General features: G+C 39.4%; 1 protein-coding gene across 1 annotated transcript; it reads left to right on the forward strand.

Annotated features, from left to right (window-relative positions):
• The first annotated feature begins 6,691 nt into the window (after nucleotides 1-6,691).
• LOC140928652 (uncharacterized) lies at nucleotides 6,692-18,103 on the forward strand. The gene is made up of 3 exons (XM_073378431.1): nucleotides 6,692-7,754; nucleotides 11,512-11,752; nucleotides 15,498-18,103. Exons 1-2 carry the CDS (start codon nucleotides 6,779-6,781, stop codon nucleotides 11,742-11,744), a joined length of 1,209 nt encoding a protein of 402 aa, XP_073234532.1. The 5' UTR covers nucleotides 6,692-6,778; the 3' UTR covers nucleotides 11,745-11,752; nucleotides 15,498-18,103.
• The last annotated feature ends 192 nt before the right edge of the window (nucleotides 18,104-18,295 follow it).

Here is an 18,295-nt window from a genome sequence, read left to right on the forward strand (position 1 = left end):
TGATTAAATTTTATAACAGGCGACTGACAGCTTCAAAAACATTCAAGGAGGGGACTAATATAACAGAACCTGAAAAACGAACAAGGACACTGGAACAAAACCATAAAAAAAACGCAAATTTCAACAGCTAAAACTAAGAACAAATCTCACTAACAAACAGTACTTTGGTTAGGACACCGACTCCAGTATAGCCTGAACCTCGAGCCACAAACGCCGAGGAGAAGGTGATTCGATTCGAGGAGCCGCAAAATATGGGTTGGCTCCCTTTTTTACTTTAATCGCAGTTGGTTGGTTATCTCTGGAGACTAAATGACGCGAAAGTAATTTGGATTTGAGCCTAACAAAATTCATAAACTGAGTTGCGAATCATGTTAATATATTTATACTACTAAATGAGAAATTTCTGCAATTTGATTGGCTTAGAGCAGTGGTATTTCAGCTTAATTTGAAATACCTACGCGTGAAAATTACAAACCTTTAGTGTGTAGTAGTATAAACAAATAATAGCAAGATTTGTACGTTATATTTTGCGTAAATACCACTCGTGAAATTTCAAAATTGTCTCAAATTTCGCTCGCCTAACGGCTCGTGACATTACGTATAACTCTTTTGAAATATCACTCGTGGTATTTATGCCGAATATCACTACAAATCATGCTATTATCAGCTCATAAAAATTGCGGATTTTCGTTCCGGACTGTACCAGGCGAGACTGCCAATTGAAATACCCAGGTTCTCGAACGGCGAACGTGTCATTTACCTAATTTGAGGAGGAGAATAAGGTCTAGCTCATTAAAAAGACCGGGCCTTGTTTTCGATTGTTTTTAAAATGCCTTGTCAACTTTAATAAAAAATATGTGTTTTTTATATAATGGTAAAAACTGTTTTCCTTTTTAGAACCCAAGGAGCTGTTTGGACTTGTTGGAAAGTGGGTTTTACTCATCAGGTTTCTATACCGTCTGGGACAGCCGTAATCATCCTTTCAGAGTGTTTTGCGACCTGGCCTCTGAGAAGGGCTGGGCATGGACACTAGTAATGTCGCAAGCTTACCACAACAAGGACATTAAAAAGTTAACGAAAGTTCCTTTTTACGTAGATGGTTCGTTAAACCCGACTAATCCAAACTGGAGTGCGTACCGTCTGCACCTACGACAAATGCAAGATCTAAAAGCAGTGTCAAGCCACTGGCGAATAACTTGCAATTTCCCGGTCAAAGTGTTTGATCGTCAAGATTATGTTAAAGGAAATTTCTCGAAGTTCAATATCTTGAGCTTTGAAGGGCGATATGCCTGCAGGTTCATGGATTACATCAATATCAAGGGATATAACTGTTCACAGTGTACTGCAGCTTGGTGGCAACATACTGGATCACTCTTGCACCACGACTTGAGCTTCGGGCGCTGTTCTTTCGGGAATTCTAAACCACCTGGAATTTCTGTATGGAACGCGGATTATTTTGGATATTATGAAAACAGGGACACATCGTTTTCTTGTTCCTCTGAACACTCGAGCACCACAAATCATTGGTTTGGTGGCACGATTCCTGTATAGGGAAAAGTTCTTATCGTTGATATCATCGGTCATATAACAAACCCGTCGCTCCTGATATCCCCCTTTCATTTCGGCTTTTAGAGGAGTTTACCTAAGGAACGAGATCCTACAAAATGGATCATTAAAACTACATTTCTGATTGGCTGAGATTGGCATCTTCGATTAACTTAAATATGTGAATGAATTACTTTAGCGCTGAGATATCCACAGTTTGCATGGCGACTCCTGATAAAGGTCAAAATCGAGATTCTAGATAATGCCAAGGAGGGAGAGAGCGCGATGCACTGTTTTAATCACCCCCGATCCTGGCGCGGATCTAGGATAAATACTGACCAATTTCCTAAACGAGCGCCGAAGGCACAAGCTTCTAGAGGGGTCTGGGGGCATGTCCCCCCGGAAATTTTTGCGGAAGTTTTTTTTAACTCCCTTTCGTCTCCTTCCCTGGGTTACTGAGTCATTCAAACAGGACATTGGTCGGTTCCATTCTCCTAGGATGAAGCCTTGCAACTTGGAAAGTTTTTCTTATTAAAAATATATCTATTACCAAAAATCTGACTGATTTTCGTAAAACGGTGGAAACAGGTGTGGATCCGCGCCTGAGATCCCTCATGGGAAGAGAGGCGAAGAGAAAGGGGGTAAAATCTCAGTGGAATTTTGATTGATCTTTACCTAATTAGACAACGTTCGTGTACTACTGATATGTCCAAGTAAAATATATGTTACAGCAAAATAAACTGCTGGTTGATTTCCTAGTGATTATCCGCACTGCTCCGGTCTTCGGATCTGTAGGTCCGGGTTCAAGCCTTGCCTGCTACACCATCGCGTTATGTCTTCATTCAAGAAACTCTTCTCCATTTGCTTCTCTTTACCTACGGTGTGTAAATGGGTACTGACGACATATCATGTCCAGGGGCGAGTGAAGTGCTTCAACCTTCAGAAATTGGGATGAGCGTCGTGTTGGCGCGCTCCTCTGGTTTCCTCTTTATTGAATTCGCTACGGTGACTCAAACCGATGACAGGAGATGAAACAGGACTTACGTCCCAATTGATATCAATCCCTTCCATAACCCACCCAGCCCATGAAAGGTTGTACCATACCACCATAACCCACCCAGCCCATGAAAGGTTGTACCATGGCACAGGGGTCTACGCCCCCTACTCTTTACGAACAGCAGTGTGGGTTATTTTATGTTCGACAAGAATCAGAACAGTGAATTAACAGGGTGTGAGACGGGGCGTATGGTTTTTCGCTCCTATCAGAGGAGACTAGAATGAGTAACGATTTGTAGATGTCACAACAAAGGCAGCACATTCTCTTCAGTTATTTTAAGACCCTGAGTGTTGGTTCGGCTGAGGTATGAACCCACGACCCCCGGGGGGTACTCCCTCATATAAGCCAAGTGCCGCCCCAAAGGGTATGGTTTTTACGCCTTTTGGTCTGAAAACGGGTATCCATTTTTCCCATTTTGGTCTGGAATTGGGTATGATTTTTGAGGGCACTTCGGAGAGTATGAACGAATTTGTCGTTTCAATCCCAAATGAATAAGAAAGAAAGAGTAATGTACGAATTCGAAGGGGATTTTTAAGAAATCTTTTATTTAGCTCTCAAATCTACATAGTGATGACATAATTTTTTAGAGAGCAGGTCTGAAAACGGGTATGGATTTTAAGAGGCCAGGTCTGAAAACGGGTGTTACCCCACACTGACGAGCCCCAAAAAGGACGAAACAGCTGTATGGCTACAATCCCGCTCTGTTTTGAGTTCTGTCGGTGTCGTGTTGATGTCTTGCAAAGTTGATTTTCACGTAGTACGATCAACATTGCAGTATTGTACTTGCAGAATTTAATATGTCTGTGGAAAATAACATTTTTTGGTCTTAGATAGGGTCAGGATTTGGAGAACCGGGCGGCACACCCCCACCAAGAATTCCCAGGGATACCCCACGGGCAGCGACCTCCCGCTTGGCTGACCGGCGCTCATTCGATTGAGCTAGCCGGTCGGCGGGTTTCGCGTCCCCTTTAACTTAACACTCGATATCGCGCCCCTCCCATTTTCTAATGAAATAGCCCTGATGGCGAACAAGAGGTTGGACTCCCTCCATCTCTCTAGAGGTGATTCGAAGTTCATCTAAATAAGCAGCTAGGATGTAGCTGCTATCTGTGCCACGCCAGGACGCATGAGCGTATCTGAAAACATGTCGGGGACACCAGTTAAAAAAGTAAAGAAACAGAAGGTAAAAAGTGAAAGCATGAGCCTCTTACTTGGTGAAAAATTCTGCAATTTCCCATGCAACTCCACTTAAAGTTCTTTCAGATAGGTTTTTTTTTCGATTACGCCACAACGGAAAACTGTTTCAGTACTGCTGCCTGTGAAACAAGCTCCTAAGAAAAAAGTTGTTACGTCTCGCGTCACTGTTAAATTTTTTGGCCGCGTAACAAGTGTATTTAACGCATAGTGGAAGCTCGCCTGAAACATTATAGTCATTTCGTGAGTTAAGCTGGGATTAGCCACCTCAGTGGAGACGCTGAGAATTCCAAAATTGTAAATTATTAATCATTAGCAATTATTGGATGAGACTGAGTATATGATGTTCAGAATTATGCAGAACCAAATCATGACCTTGCCTGGGTCGCAGACGCTCTAAACCTTCAGTACGGGATACACGTGATTTGGACAAGGGCCAAAGGTAAAGGTAAAAAGCTCAAAAAATCGGCTGATGGCCGCGGATGCGGATGGGAAAATGGGGAAAGAAAAATTGTGAACAATAACAAAAACAACAAAAAAAAAACACAAATTTGGGTATATAAATTGTGTCACTAAAAAATTTCTTAACAAAACACGTGTATAACATTGTTCGGACAACAACAACAAAAAAAGGACTAAATATCCTCAAATTAAAAGAAAACTAGAGAAAACAAACTAAACCAAAAAAACAGTTTAACCTACGCGAAAAAATCGGCGTGCTTTGCCTCGCCCATTTCACGCTTGCCTCCGCTAAATCGCCATGTTTCCTCACAAAGGAGCCTGATCTTCAAAAGGGCTCATAATACAATTTTCTCTCTGCCCTGACTCTGGTCCGACTCTGCCAGCAGACAGTTCAGAGAGTGATTGTGAACTGCAGACACCTGTAGAAGCCCGTTTTTGAGATCAAAAGCTAAGCTACTGTTACACTAGTTGTTTTCTGTTACACAAATTTCCCTCTCGGTTTTGTGTGAATCGGTCTCGTTTAATGAGGGTTTTTCTACAGAAATTCATTTTTAAGCAATATGTTGCACCCTCAACAGAGTCATTTTTCTGGCCTTCGTTCCATTTTCACCGTTTTACCAAAAGCTTCCATCAATATATAAAAAATGCTGATCTGGTGTAGAAAAAAAATTTATAAATGCTGATCTGGTGTGGCTAAAAAATTTATAAAGTTTTCTTAAGAAGCAGCTTGGTTTTTTCTTTCTGATTTGTAATAATTAAACATCTTTCCATGTAGAAAAGTATGTTTGGTTGCTGCTTCGCAGATAGACGGGAGCTGGCCAAATAATTCGAATATTATATAAATTATTTTCGAGTGCGAATTCTGCCCTTCACGCTTTTAAAAACGAGTTTTAAGTTGCTCGATACAGACGTTCTAAAAACTCCCTGAGGATATGTTTTGGAAATTATTTTGCTAGAAGAAAATTTAGAAACAAAACCAAATGAAACAGAAAGAAGCCTTCATTAATGCGTTTCCAAGTGACACTTTTTTGTGGGAGTTTAATTTTGTAGATTAGGTGATTTCTAATTATTACACCTTTTCGGGAAACAACTTTTGCGCTTGATCAAGAAGTCTGTTCTTTCTTTTCAATCTGCAGTATATTTTGCAATTTTAAAAATTCGAACTCATTATTCGTGCACTTATAAATTCCCAAAGGGTAGAACTTGTAAAAGATAAATCCACATCATAGGCGGAGTTCATTGGCATCTGCCAAATCGGAAAGTTACGTTTTTTGCGTTCGGCCTTTTTTCTGGTTGATGCTGCAATTTTTCTCTGTCTTGAGCAGCTCGAATACATAAGTCTTGATGTGATTGCCCTGAGAATATTCTCTCTGTAAGTTGAGTACACTATATCCAGTGGGAGCAAATAAATCAGAACTCCAGGTCAGAATGATTTTATATTAAAAATTGTTTGTCGTTTGTTTTGCAAGTACTAACACCCATCATGCCTCCCCTCTTAGCGTGATAACCATAAAATTGCAAACAAAGTAATGTTTAAAAAAATAGCGATTACTCCCGAAAGTACAGACAGACTGCTTCGTGAATTACACCACTTTAGGATGCTGGCCTGGTAATATTCTGCATTCTGACCCGTTATTGCAGGGACCACTGGCTCCTTATTGCGTAAAGGGAAGAATATTAAACGGGGCCAGTGCAAAATAAGCGAACCTATGCTAGCCGATTTTTTGAGCTGTTTACCTTGCCTGCAAGCCTTAGGCTAAACACTCAAAGGAGAAGTGCACCAAGTATGCGTGCATTAAGGAGGAGGAACGGAGCGTCCTTATTTCTGTGGAAAGAATTACAGGGTACAAAATAACTGTGTCAACTATTGGCTTTACGTTGTGTATGTAAGTGAAGGGTCCAACCATGTGACAGCGACTTGAAAGAAAGATTTCTTTCCTTTGATTGTTTGTTTATTTTATTTTTTTTTTTGCCATCCACATTTCTCGTTTTTCTCCTCTTACTTTTTTTGTTATCCGCATTTTTCTTTAACATCCGCATTTTTCCATCCGCATTTTGCCAACCGCATCCGCCATCCGCAGGTATCCGGTCCGCGTTTTACAGACACCCCATGACCATGACATTCATTGCTTAAAAAAAAAAAAACAAGCTAAAACACGCTTACCTCGAAATACTTTAAATGAATAATAAATCATACATGCGAATTTCTTGTCCTTATCTATCTTAGGAACAGGCAATCAGCCTGAGGCAATTCATTCTGGGCTGGTGTGATGTCCAAGAATGACAAGAATGAAAGAACAGAAGGGAAATGCAGGAAATCCATTCACTTTTGTTACTCTTTACTACCGAATAACAAGGGGTGGTCGCAAAGTCAAGCTGTTCCCACAAATGGCGGTGACTTTTCGTTCATTTGGACTCAAAGTTACACCAATTTTTGCCTTTTATTTACGTCAATTTTGGAGAACTTCACTACAAGTTTTATAGTAGGCTAAAGACTTTGTAACAACGTAACTTTCTGGGATGGATGCCCGTGGAGATTCCGCCGTAAATTCATTACCGTCCGTTTCAAACTCGTCTGTTGAATCTGTTAATGCAAATGCTAATGTCGATGAGTTGGATCCGTTAATTCTTGGAGCCTCGGAAGAAGTTAACACTTCCTCTGTCTGTAACGACGACGGAAACAATATCCACTCTTCGAAGAACGATGTTCGTGACGAAACTTTTATTTCAGAAGTACTAGGTCTTCAGAGGAAATCTCCTTTAAATTCACCTTATACCTACAACGAGCAGTCAAAGATAGCAAACGAGATAAGCATAAGTGATGTGGAAAGTCGTTTGAAGGCAGGGGTCGAGGTTCTTACGAACTCCAGGGATGTCAGCGATAAAATGAACGAAAATGTGAGAAACCATAACTTGCTGGATACAGAAACTTCGGGCGTTACGACTACTGTGGTTTCAGAGGGGCTTTCACTGGAGAACGCTCGCGGGATTGTTGTTGTTGAACAAGTCGCTCTGGATCAGATTAACGAGTTGATCGCAAGCACTACGCAGTTACAAGAATACAACTCTAGTAATGGCGTTTTAGATGAAGACCAGACTCACAGAGGAGAATTCTCGAGTGAAAGCCAATCAGAGACATGTAGTTCGTCATCAAATGAAAATAAAGGCTTAAGAACGAGAAAACCGCCACAAGATAAGCTTACGGAATCTACCGATACTTTGGAGGGAGAATCAGCCGAATTGTATTTGAAGAGATTCGAAGACCTTGACACTAAACAAATTGCCGAAACTCTCGCTAATGAACTCAAGAAGTATTCAATACCACAAGCTGTTTTTGCACGAAAAGTTTTAAATCGTTCTCAAGGGACATTAAGTGACATTTTGAAGAAGCCAAAACCTTGGAACGAGTTGAGAGGTGGCAGGGAAATATATCGTAAAATGAAGGAGTGGTTAGATCTGCCAGAAGTAAAGAGGATCCCACAATTGAGGGCAGAAGGTGAGGGACGCTTTGGTGTGAAAAAATGTTTTCTTCCCGGCGGTTACTTGGGTTAATTGCAGCTGGGTATGTGCCGCTGGCCACTCAGAACCCATACCCCATTATAGTCTATTCTGACTGTGGCCATATTATAAACCCCATCTTAGGCCCAGTTCAAACGTCGAATTTCACATGTGCCGAATTTAATTGCTATTTTAATAGACTAAAATAGTTAAATACGGCATTTGATTCAAACGTCGAATTTATCTCACTGAACTCTGTCGAATTTAACTCTCTTCGCTGTCAATATTCTCAGTAATATAATAATAATTTACTAAAATTCATTCATTAAGTTCGGCACATGTGAAATGCGACGTTTGAGTCAAAAGTCGAACCTAAGTCGAATCTTCGACTGTTTCAGTCACAGATACGGCAAACGTCGCATTTAATTTAAACAGTCGAATTTAATTGATTCAAACGTCTCACTTCACATGCATTTATCTCTCGCGTTAAGTTCGGCACATGTGAAATTCAACATTTAAACCGGGCCTTAGTCACTGTCTGCTTATGCAACTACCTCATAAAGCCTTCGAACTAGAACACCCTGAAATGAACTGCCACATTTTTGGTAACTTAATGTGGTCTAAATCTTTCTATTTTTAAATCTCTAAATCCTGTCCCTGAATTTTCTGCCCCCCAAAAACTGAAAATGCACTATCCCATTCTAGTAACTCTTACAACAATGTAACACCATAATAGTCAATCCAGTTGTGAAAATGCGACCCCATCCAGCAGCACATGCTCATTAGCCTACTTCTAGGAATTACCCTCCCCCAGGGATTTTCCTTTCTTTCAGCACCGTTTTGACCAAACTGTTTTGTTTAAACCTGTGTTGCTTATTGTGGCACATTTTCATAATGCTCTTTTGTTGACTGACTGTAAGCTTAAGGTGGCTTGATAGGGTTTTTCAGGGTCAATACATCGCACATTTGAGCTTAAAGTATATGGCCATTAATACCATTGATACCACCACAGCTGTATCAGGTAAAGATGAAAATTTGTTGTGATCAAGGTTGCAATGACATCGGAGTTGTCATAGCAACAAAATGATGCCTAGTTATTTCTTTTATTTGCAACTGTATTTCTTGGCACTGGAAAATGTTCTTCGAAAATTGTTCACGGGAACTTTTTCTATTGTAACCCTGATCATAACAAATTTTCATCTTTACCTAATTCAGCTGTGGTGGCAATTTTTCCAAATCTTTGTTAATGGTGACATGGGAGGTATTGACCCTAAAAAACCCTGTCGAGCCAACTTAATGGTTAATGCTCCTTTATTAATGTTAGGCAATTTCATTTGCCCCCAAATTTTTTTTTTACCCAAGAGGACAATAACATGAGACTTCCTAATTGATAGACAGTACTAACCTGGGGCCATCCCAGAGGGTCGACCCGGGGACGTTATTTTTGCTGCAGATGGCAGGCGGGGGGAGGGGGGGAATGAATCACTTTTGAACTTTTGCATCATTATCACCAGGGAAAGACCCACAGGAACTGCACCTACATTGTAAAAATATTCAATGTGTCCTACAACAATAGAGTCAGTCCTTTCCCATTCTTTGATTCCGTTACAAATTAAGTAAGCTGAACTTCATCACATGTGGTATATAGGTGCACTTTATTTGCTTATTTTTTTAATTAATCAACCTTCAATATAATTTGAAGTTCTATAAAAGAGGTATTTCAAATAAGACAAGAATAATTTTTTTGGCCATAATTAATTTGGAAGTTCCTTGAAATACTTCACTTTGTTACCTGAGGCTTCATGTGAAGCAACTGTTGCCCTTGGGGGGGGTAACTTTTTTTCCGAAGAATTATTGTTCTTGGGTGGGGGGATTTGTGATTGTTGTTGTGCAAATGTGTTAGGGCTCCCCAGGGTCTACGATGGCCACTGATAAGTGCATAAGGATGGATTATTCTTCTGGGCTGTGCTATAATAGTGCCTTGTGACCTCAGTGTGCTTACCTCTGCCTTTGGTCTGTAAAAAAATTTCTCTTTGAGTTTTGAAAAATATATTTTTGAACATGAGAAGAGAAATTTGGCATCTCCAAGTGACTATGTAATGTTCTATTTATTATATAAACACCAATGAAATACCAAACCATTTCACTGTGATGTTTCTTTGGCTGCGAAAGGCACGATTCATCTTGTATCCAAAGCAACAGTGATCTTTTCATGTGTGAAGGTAACATGTTATTTTCACATGTGAAGACATCCTGTTTTCGTGCAAAAGCTCAGTTTCTTTTTTTTTTATTGGTGGTTATGTAATAAAATGTTTCATTGCTGGTTATCATTGTCACACCCTCCAAAAATAAAAACTGAAACTCTTCCACAGATAAAGTCAATAATCCAGGAGATGAAAGAGGATAAATAGCACAGTCTTGCCAAAAATCAGTTCCATTAACTTTTTTCTTTGTAAGATATAAAGAGAAATGTTTTTCTGAGAAAGATGAAATGTAGATTATTTCACACTTGTCATGAAAAATCAGCTCAGCATGTGGGGTTTGGGTTAGGGTTAGGATTAGGGCACATCTGACTAGTGGTGCCTTTGCCATGTTTCATGCTCAAAAATAAAAAGATCCTCAGGTCACCTTTTGGTGACCAACTGGAGAAATATAGTTGCCAGATGCAATGTGCAGCCCATAGTATCACGGCTTCTGATATTTGGCAAGGTCGCGGAGCTGCGAAATTCAGGTAAACCCGCGAAATTCACAAAAAACATGCGAATTACCGCGGAATTCACGAGAAATCTTATCACATAAGTGTGTGATACAACATATTTGAAACTTATCTCGGCTATTGGGGCTGTTTAATTACCATAAACTTGCAAATTTATCTTGAAACTTCATCACCACAATGAGTGAATGTCCCAAAACTACCAGGTGTAAATTATGTTCTGAAAAACTAGGTACTAGTCATGATGTTAAAATTTTTGCCATTGGCTCATTTCTCAAACGCTTTGTTGTTAGAATAGCAAAATTATCATCTCTGTTAAAAAAACATCAAACACACTGGTCAAATCAGTGCAAAATCAATCGATTTCTAGTGAAATTTGTCCAGAAAGTTCCTACAACATCGGCCATTTTTTACCGATTGTTTTTCGGAGAATCTGTCTGAAAATCCAGCAAAATTTGACTTTTTTTCCGCAAGCTATCAGAGGCCCTGTAGTACAGCGTAATCCATCAGATTTGATTGTTTGAAATTATCATGGACAAATAAGTCGGTATAAATGTGGAGGTAAACTGGCTTTGTTTATGCGGTTTAACATATTTTTTATCTCGAAAGCAAAGCAAGATAAGATGAAATGTTTGTTTTAACTTTACTGTTTTGATAATTATTTAAATCTAAATCATAGAGAAATCTGGTCACCAAAGTGGTAACTAAACCAGAATTTTTAGTTGCCAAGGAGAAAATGTTAGTCGCATTGTCGAACATATCAGTCACAATTTCAAGCCCTGTTGTTTCAGTCACACTAAGTCACACATTTGATGTGAACCAAAGATCATCAAAGGTAACTTTTTGTCCTTTAATGAGCATGGCACATTGAAAAAACATTTAAGCTACCAGTAGGTTTGGAACTTTCACTTAACAATGTCAGAATGATTTTTCGCTTACTTTATACCAGAGAAACTGTATCTTTTTTAAGTACGTGCAAAAACAGCATAGTAAACTCCTTTACTCATCCGCTCGGATTGATGCTGATTATGTTCTTTTTTAGCTGCCTTGGAACTTGATGCTAAAGCTAGAAAAGAACATGCTGAAGATCCACCAACCAAGAGGGCAAGACTTTACTTTACAGACTCCCAGAAGAGAGCCTTGTTTGCTATTTTCAAAGAAACCAAGAAGCCTTCACGAGAAATGCAGAACGCTCTTGCAGAAGAACTGGGACTTGAAAGGGGCACTGTTGCAAACTTTTTTATGAATGCCAGAAGACGGCATCCAGAGCTCTGAGAGTCAAGGTACAAGTATATGTTTAAATAAAATCAGTATAGTTGTCAATCACGTTAATGTTAAGCCTGCTTTTCAGAGAAGAAACAAATTCTAACTTAGACTGCAGTTTAGGAAATCTTTGGACCTCCAGATCTCTTCCTTAGTGGGTATTTTTAAGAAACAAAATGCTTTTCTTGTCTACGCCATATGCTTTTATGAAATTATTCACGATAAACAGTGTTTATGTAAAACGGTCTGGTAAACTTAAAGTGGCTTAGAGCCGGTTTGGTTAAACACTGGCTAAACTACATTAGTAAAATTCAACTAGTGGTCTATTATCAAAGCTGTGTTCTGATTGGTTGAGCCACTACTAGGCTATATTTTATAGCCCACTAGTAGGGCAAAGTGTCGGCTTTTTGGCGGCAAAAAAGGCTTTAAGTCTAGTTTTAACTAGCTAAAGTTGTTTTGTCTCGATATTTTTGACCAACTAGTTGGATTTTACTAAGACAATTATTCCTCGAGTCCAAATGGCCTCTGAGTCAATAGCCCATTTGGCCTTCGGCCTCATGGGCTATTGACTCAGAGCCCATTCAGACGCGAGGAATAATTGTTAATTATTTTGGATAACTGGCCCAATGTTTTCCAACGTAAAGCTTATTTCCTTATAGTGATAATTATTTACATGTATATTATGGTTTCTCATGTAAGGTACATTCATTTTTGTAGACACCTCTGTAAAACGGCATATGCTTAGTCCACTGTACAGAAGGAAAGTACTTCCCTACTTTCTTATTAAATAAATTATCACAAAACAGGCATCTCCGTAATGTGGGTAATTACACTGTGGGGTTTAGCATCGTCTGTCTGTGAAGTTACGGGAAAGCAATAATCATCTTTGCAGTTTGCACTCCCAGGCAGATCAACTACGCATACGCTCATTTACTTGCTTCACTGTATCCTAGAAGCGCTTGACAACAGCCATTGCTATGCTTGCATCTTGACGAGAAGGTCGCAACAAGTCAAAATCGGTAGTGCTTTGTCCAACAGCATTATTCCAAGGGGCGGTATCCTCCAGGGGACAAGACTACCCCCCCTGTTGTTTGCAATCCTCATCAACAACCTGGTGAAGGACTGGGAAACTAGAGTTAAGTATGCGGATGATCTCTCAGTTTGTAGAGATTATTCCTAGATGTTCAACCAGCATGCTGCCCTTTATAGCTAGGGATATTGTTCTTATGCGAGTAGTCATGATATGAAGCTAAATCCATCCAAATGTAAAGAGTTACGCATGGATTTCTTACAGTATAAGCCCTCCGACCTACCTCCCTTACAGATGTCGGGCAGTATTATAGAGCAGGTGCCATCTTACAAGTTGCTCAGCGTCCATCTGTTGCACAATTTACCGTGGTCTGTTCACTGTGACTATATTGTGAAGAGAGCATGCACTGTTCTGCGTATTCTTGACCTCCCTTGTAATTTTGTGTTATACACTACCAAAAGGGTTTAATAAACTGATTATTACCGATTATTATTATCTGACCATTAAAAACTGAACCAAATCAACTATCCATGTTAAGCGAATCAATTTATATACACCTAATTGAAAACACGTTGTCGCTTGAAAAGTGAAACCATGAACAATGGGACCTAATGGATTTATGGGTAGAACTTTGTTAGCATTGCAATTTTAAAGCTCTTTTCAGAAATGTTTAGATTATCGAAGCTTTTCGCGACGGTGCATTTCATAAAACGTCAAACGGTTTCCAGTTTTCACGGCGAAACTCACAAGTTCACCAGTGCTGGACACATAAGAGATTTCTACAGTTAAAGAGCGTAGCCATATCGCTAACGCACACTTGAAAATCATAAGGTAGGACCTAAAAGCGTTCTTGGAAGACAAAAAAAAGATAACAGCATGCCTTAAACAAAGTACTTTAGGGATTTGCAAAAGTTTACATTGGCACGAGCATCTCGTGACAATGCAAACTTTTGTCCAAAAAAAAAATTCAATTTGCTTTGCCAATGAATGTATACCTATAAATCCTTGAAACCTCATCGTTCGTGGTTTATACTTTTTAGCGACAACGTTTTTTCAATCAGGTATATAACGGAAATAATGAAGGTGTGTTCACACAAATTAGGTGGTTTTTGATGGGTGAGCTCTGCTCCCCATTTTGCCTTTTTTAAAACCTTTGTTCCAGGGCCTTAGGGCCTCTTTCAAACCTCGCATCTGAATTTAGTGCTAACAAGGAAAGTCTATCTATATTCTTGCTCATTTGCCATGGATGCAGCACTAGTGAAACGTGACATTTGTGCCAGGCCTTAATAACTTGCCACAAATGCCCCCAAAGCTCTGTAATATCTGAACACAGTCGTCGGTCAATCTAAATTTTGTTATCAGCATAAGAGGAGTGGCACACCCATCTTTTACAGGTCCTCTGTTTTTTCAATTGAGTCTGTCCTAGATTTAGACAATGTAATGTAATATTATTGTGTTATTATTCAATTGCTTCATCATGTATGCAGTGTTTGAGTCATTGGTTTGTGAGATATTTTATTGGTTACCTTAGGCCCGAGACCAATTTAACATCATCTAGGGCCAGGTTGTTCAAAGCTGGGTTAAGATAACCTAGGGTTAGTGCGAAATTTGAATTCAGATATGAAAGCTTAAAAAGTAAATTCAGTTTAATTCTTTTTGTCAACAAGTTGATGATTGAATGCTCTTAAAAATAACAGAGAAAACTACCCGAGAAAATGCTTTTGAACAAAGGAAAAAGAAACCTGGGTTAAATTTAACCCTGGCATAAGCGCTAATCAGCCTTCGAACAACTGGGCCCAGTATGTTAGCTGATGCTGGATACATTTGCTATATAATACTGGAGGGTGGTTAGAGCATTTGACTTGCAGTCCAAAGGCCCTGAGTTTGAAGGGGCTATATACATGTACATGTATGTCACAAAATTTGCTCTCTTTTTTTTTTTTTGAAGGTAAAACTTTTTCTCATCAGTTGAATTCCAAAATTAATGGTCCAGGTTCAGTTAGGCATTAAAACTGTGGCAAGGATGGACATGGATTAAAAGTTGGAAGAGTTGGGCCAACGTTTTAACCCTTTAAGCCCCAATATCCACATACAAATTCTCCAAACTGATCTCCATACTTTTCCTTTAAGAATTAGTTAAGAGAATTTGATAAAAGATCAAAGTATTTTCTCTTAGGTGGTCATTTTATTAATTCTCATAACCTAATCTCATTATAATGAATGGATATCGTTAGGAGAAAATTGCTGTTGGTCACTATTGGGACTTAAAGGGTTAATTAAGTGTTAATGCTATGCCTGCAAAAATCACCCAAAAATCTACAGTAGAATTTTGTGTATGGTTAAAGGCCCTAAGTGATTATGCACAGACCTGACCAACATGTAAAACAGCAATATCCTTGTGACATACATTGTAGCTCCTTAAAGTTCTGCCCTGACTTCTAGTAGGATTTGAGCACAGTAGTCCCAAGTGCATATCTTCGCCATGCCTGTAAACTGCCACTTGCAAATTGCATCTTCAAATTTTTCAAATTCCAACCAGTTACCATGAAATGAAAACTGACTTTGCACTGAATCTCTCCAAATTACCGTTAAATTTGATGGTTGGGGATTTTAACTAGACCAGTTAAAATGCTAGAGTAAATTTCTATTTAAGTCAGAGAAAAACTACATAGGTGTTTGATAATACTATGTGAGTCCTAGCTTTAATAAGTATTTTATTTTTTCTTTCAATTCAGACTGTATCTTTGTCTGGTTGATGTTCTATCGGTTGTTCAAGTATCAAACATCGGAGACAAGGATGGGAGAGTTAAGCATCTGGCAGTATGGCTCCTGGCTTTGGGCTTGTATCAATACAGTTATTATTGGTGTTGTTTCTTTACAGAGCTGTACTGACATAGCAGACCAGGTTTTAAGCTTTTTGGTGTTGCTATAATTATTATCAATACCTTTACTGACTATCAAAGCCATATAGAATGGAAAGTGCAAGTTATAAGAACTTTAGAAAAGTATCCAGTGGTGATTGTGCTAGAGGATAAGGGATGAGCTTTTCAATTCACATGTAGTTCTTAACAATTTCCATTTGGATGTAATCTCGTACCCAGATCTCTTGTTGACAAAGCCTTGTTGACAAGAGATCTGGGTACGAGATTAGTTTGGATGGTCCTCCATTTTTTGCACTATCTTTGTGGCTTTGCATGATTTTCACACGCAATGCATAAGGTTATTATAAATTCGCATAAACTGCACGAGCAGTTCATGCAAAGAACAAAACATAACTCTCCTATTTTAGTACTCCCCATAAAGTACTTTGTTTACCCTCCCCCCCCCCAAAAAAAAAATCGATCTCTATTGGAACGACTGTAATACTCAGGAAAAATTGGAAACAATAGTTAAGCAAAATTTGGGGGTAGGTGGGGGAGGGGGTGGGGCGGGGTAAACAAGGTACATTGTTATATTCCTAGACTTTCACTCAACTAAACAGGGACTGCCATTGGTTGATTCTTGGTCGCGTGGCCTTGACTAAAATCAAATGTATCCCGATCGTGATATATTAAGCAATGTACCCCGCTTGAGATACATTACAGCACATGATCAAGGCACTGTGGAAAGTGGCGTGACAGAAGGCGGGAAAAACACTGCCAGTTTTCTTTTTCGTGAATGAACACAACAACATAAACACGAATCCTCAAGCTAAAAAGCAACGATTTTAAAAGTTATCCTAGAAGAGAAACAGCAGCCAGCGGAGGAAAATGACGCAGATAATATAAGGAAAGTACTTTGTAAATCATTCATTCAGTAGTTTTGAGAATTAAATTGGTGTTGTTATAAGTACCGAGTGGACTGTTTTGGTTCGCTCTGGTTATCTTTTGTTGCTGTTGAAGTGAAAGTCTACAAAAATAACAAAACCCTTAATGTTAGGTCCCTCAGGAAACCAGTTAGTTTTGTTTTCCCTCAAGTCCTGATGTTTCCCGAGACTTCGTCTCGGGAAACATCAGGACTCAAGGGAAAACAAAACTAACTGTTTCCCTCGAGATCTGACATTAAGTGTATATTATTGTCGATGTAAAAATGGTGAATGCAGAAGTCCTGTTTACATGAAACACCAGCCAAACTGCAGTTTAAAAAATCCTATGGTATTTTCTGCGTTGGCCAATTACCTTCATTGTTAACTACATTACATTTTTGTATTCTTAGCAAGGTAACACGGCAATAGTATTTGTCATGTGAATGTTAGCTTTAAGGTCCTTATCTCAGCTGATACGAGCATCTGACCATGCATTAAAAGAGTAGGGCTGAAAATCTTTCCCACCTTTAACTTTTTACAGTGTATTATATTAAAAGACAAAGAGGTGGAGGATTTCTGGAACATGGTATTACTATATCCTAAGGGCCTGTTAACATGAAGGTTGGGGAACCGAGATAGGTGAGGTAGCCCGCTTAGGTGGGGTAACCCGCCTGTCCATATTATCTCTCATTTTCGGGTGACCCGCCGAGGCGGGTTGCCCAGTGTGCCAGTCCGAGCAACCCTCTCAGCCGGGGTCAAATTTTGCCATGTAAGCGTGTCAAGGTGGGATAACCCTGTCTTTGGCGGAGACTTTGGAGCATTAAAGTGACAATAAGAAGCCACAGCTCTGAAAGGTTACAGCAAGAGCAGCAAAAAGGCCAAAACACGTCGTTTGCCCGCCAATTTGCTTTGTCTACGTGCTTAGCGACCATTCAGTAATCTTGGGAAGTGTACCCCGGGATGGCGTGATTGTAGGATTGCGTGTAAACGCGGGTAATGTTACCCCACCTGAACGGGTTACCTCACCTACCTGGGGTCCTCAACCTCCATGTATGCGGGCCCTTAGACGAAAAAATCTAACAGTTTTCAACCTTGTGAACCAATACAAAAATCAGACTTTCACTCAAACATTCTGGCAAAGTGTTGATAAATAAGTACAGTATTTGTTTCGCTGTGTTTAACGTTGACAGTTTGTACCTCAGGGACCGAAAAGGGCGTCTTCCTTTTCATATTGAAACTCGTTTACTGTGTTCATACTTGCGGCCTGAAACAAATGTCAAGTATAATAAACTTGAGCTTGCCTTGAAATTGCTGTGTAAGTTGTTTTTTATTCCTCGGCGGCATGTCAACCAAAAAGATAACTTCCTTACTTTCAATTTTGATTACGCAAACGAGTTATACGTTGTGGATAAAAATGTGCTTATGATTTATTAAGAGGCGGTGCGGTACAGTATAACACAACTTTAAAAAAGAGTATTATGAATGAAATATTGCAGTGTAACAATTAGATAGATAATTGTGTATGAATTGAGAAATAAATCAACTATTTTATTCCAATTTGGCTTTATTGGTTCTTAAGTTCTTAAGCTTTGTTACAGTCATTGCCACGAAGTAATCAAAGCATGCCCTGGCTAATAACTCATATCTCATGAAATTCGAATTCGTTAGGGACGAGGGCATAACGGATCTCGCTCTTAAACCCGGAAGTAAGGGGAGCGTAAGGGGCACTCAAGGGTAGAGGGATGCGGC

The sequence above is a fragment of the Porites lutea genome, chromosome 2, assembly GCF_958299795.1.
Source record: "Porites lutea chromosome 2, jaPorLute2.1, whole genome shotgun sequence".
NCBI lineage: Eukaryota > Metazoa > Cnidaria > Anthozoa > Scleractinia > Poritidae > Porites > Porites lutea.

Coding starts and splice junctions, on each gene's coding strand:
- LOC140928652 (XM_073378431.1), top strand. CDS start 6,779: ATGGATGCCCGTGGAGATTCCGCCGTAAATTCATTACCGTCCGTTTCA. Junction 7,755..11,511: donor CCCACAATTGAGGGCAGAAG/GTGAGGGACGCT, acceptor GTTCTTTTTTAG/CTGCCTTGGAACTTGATGCT.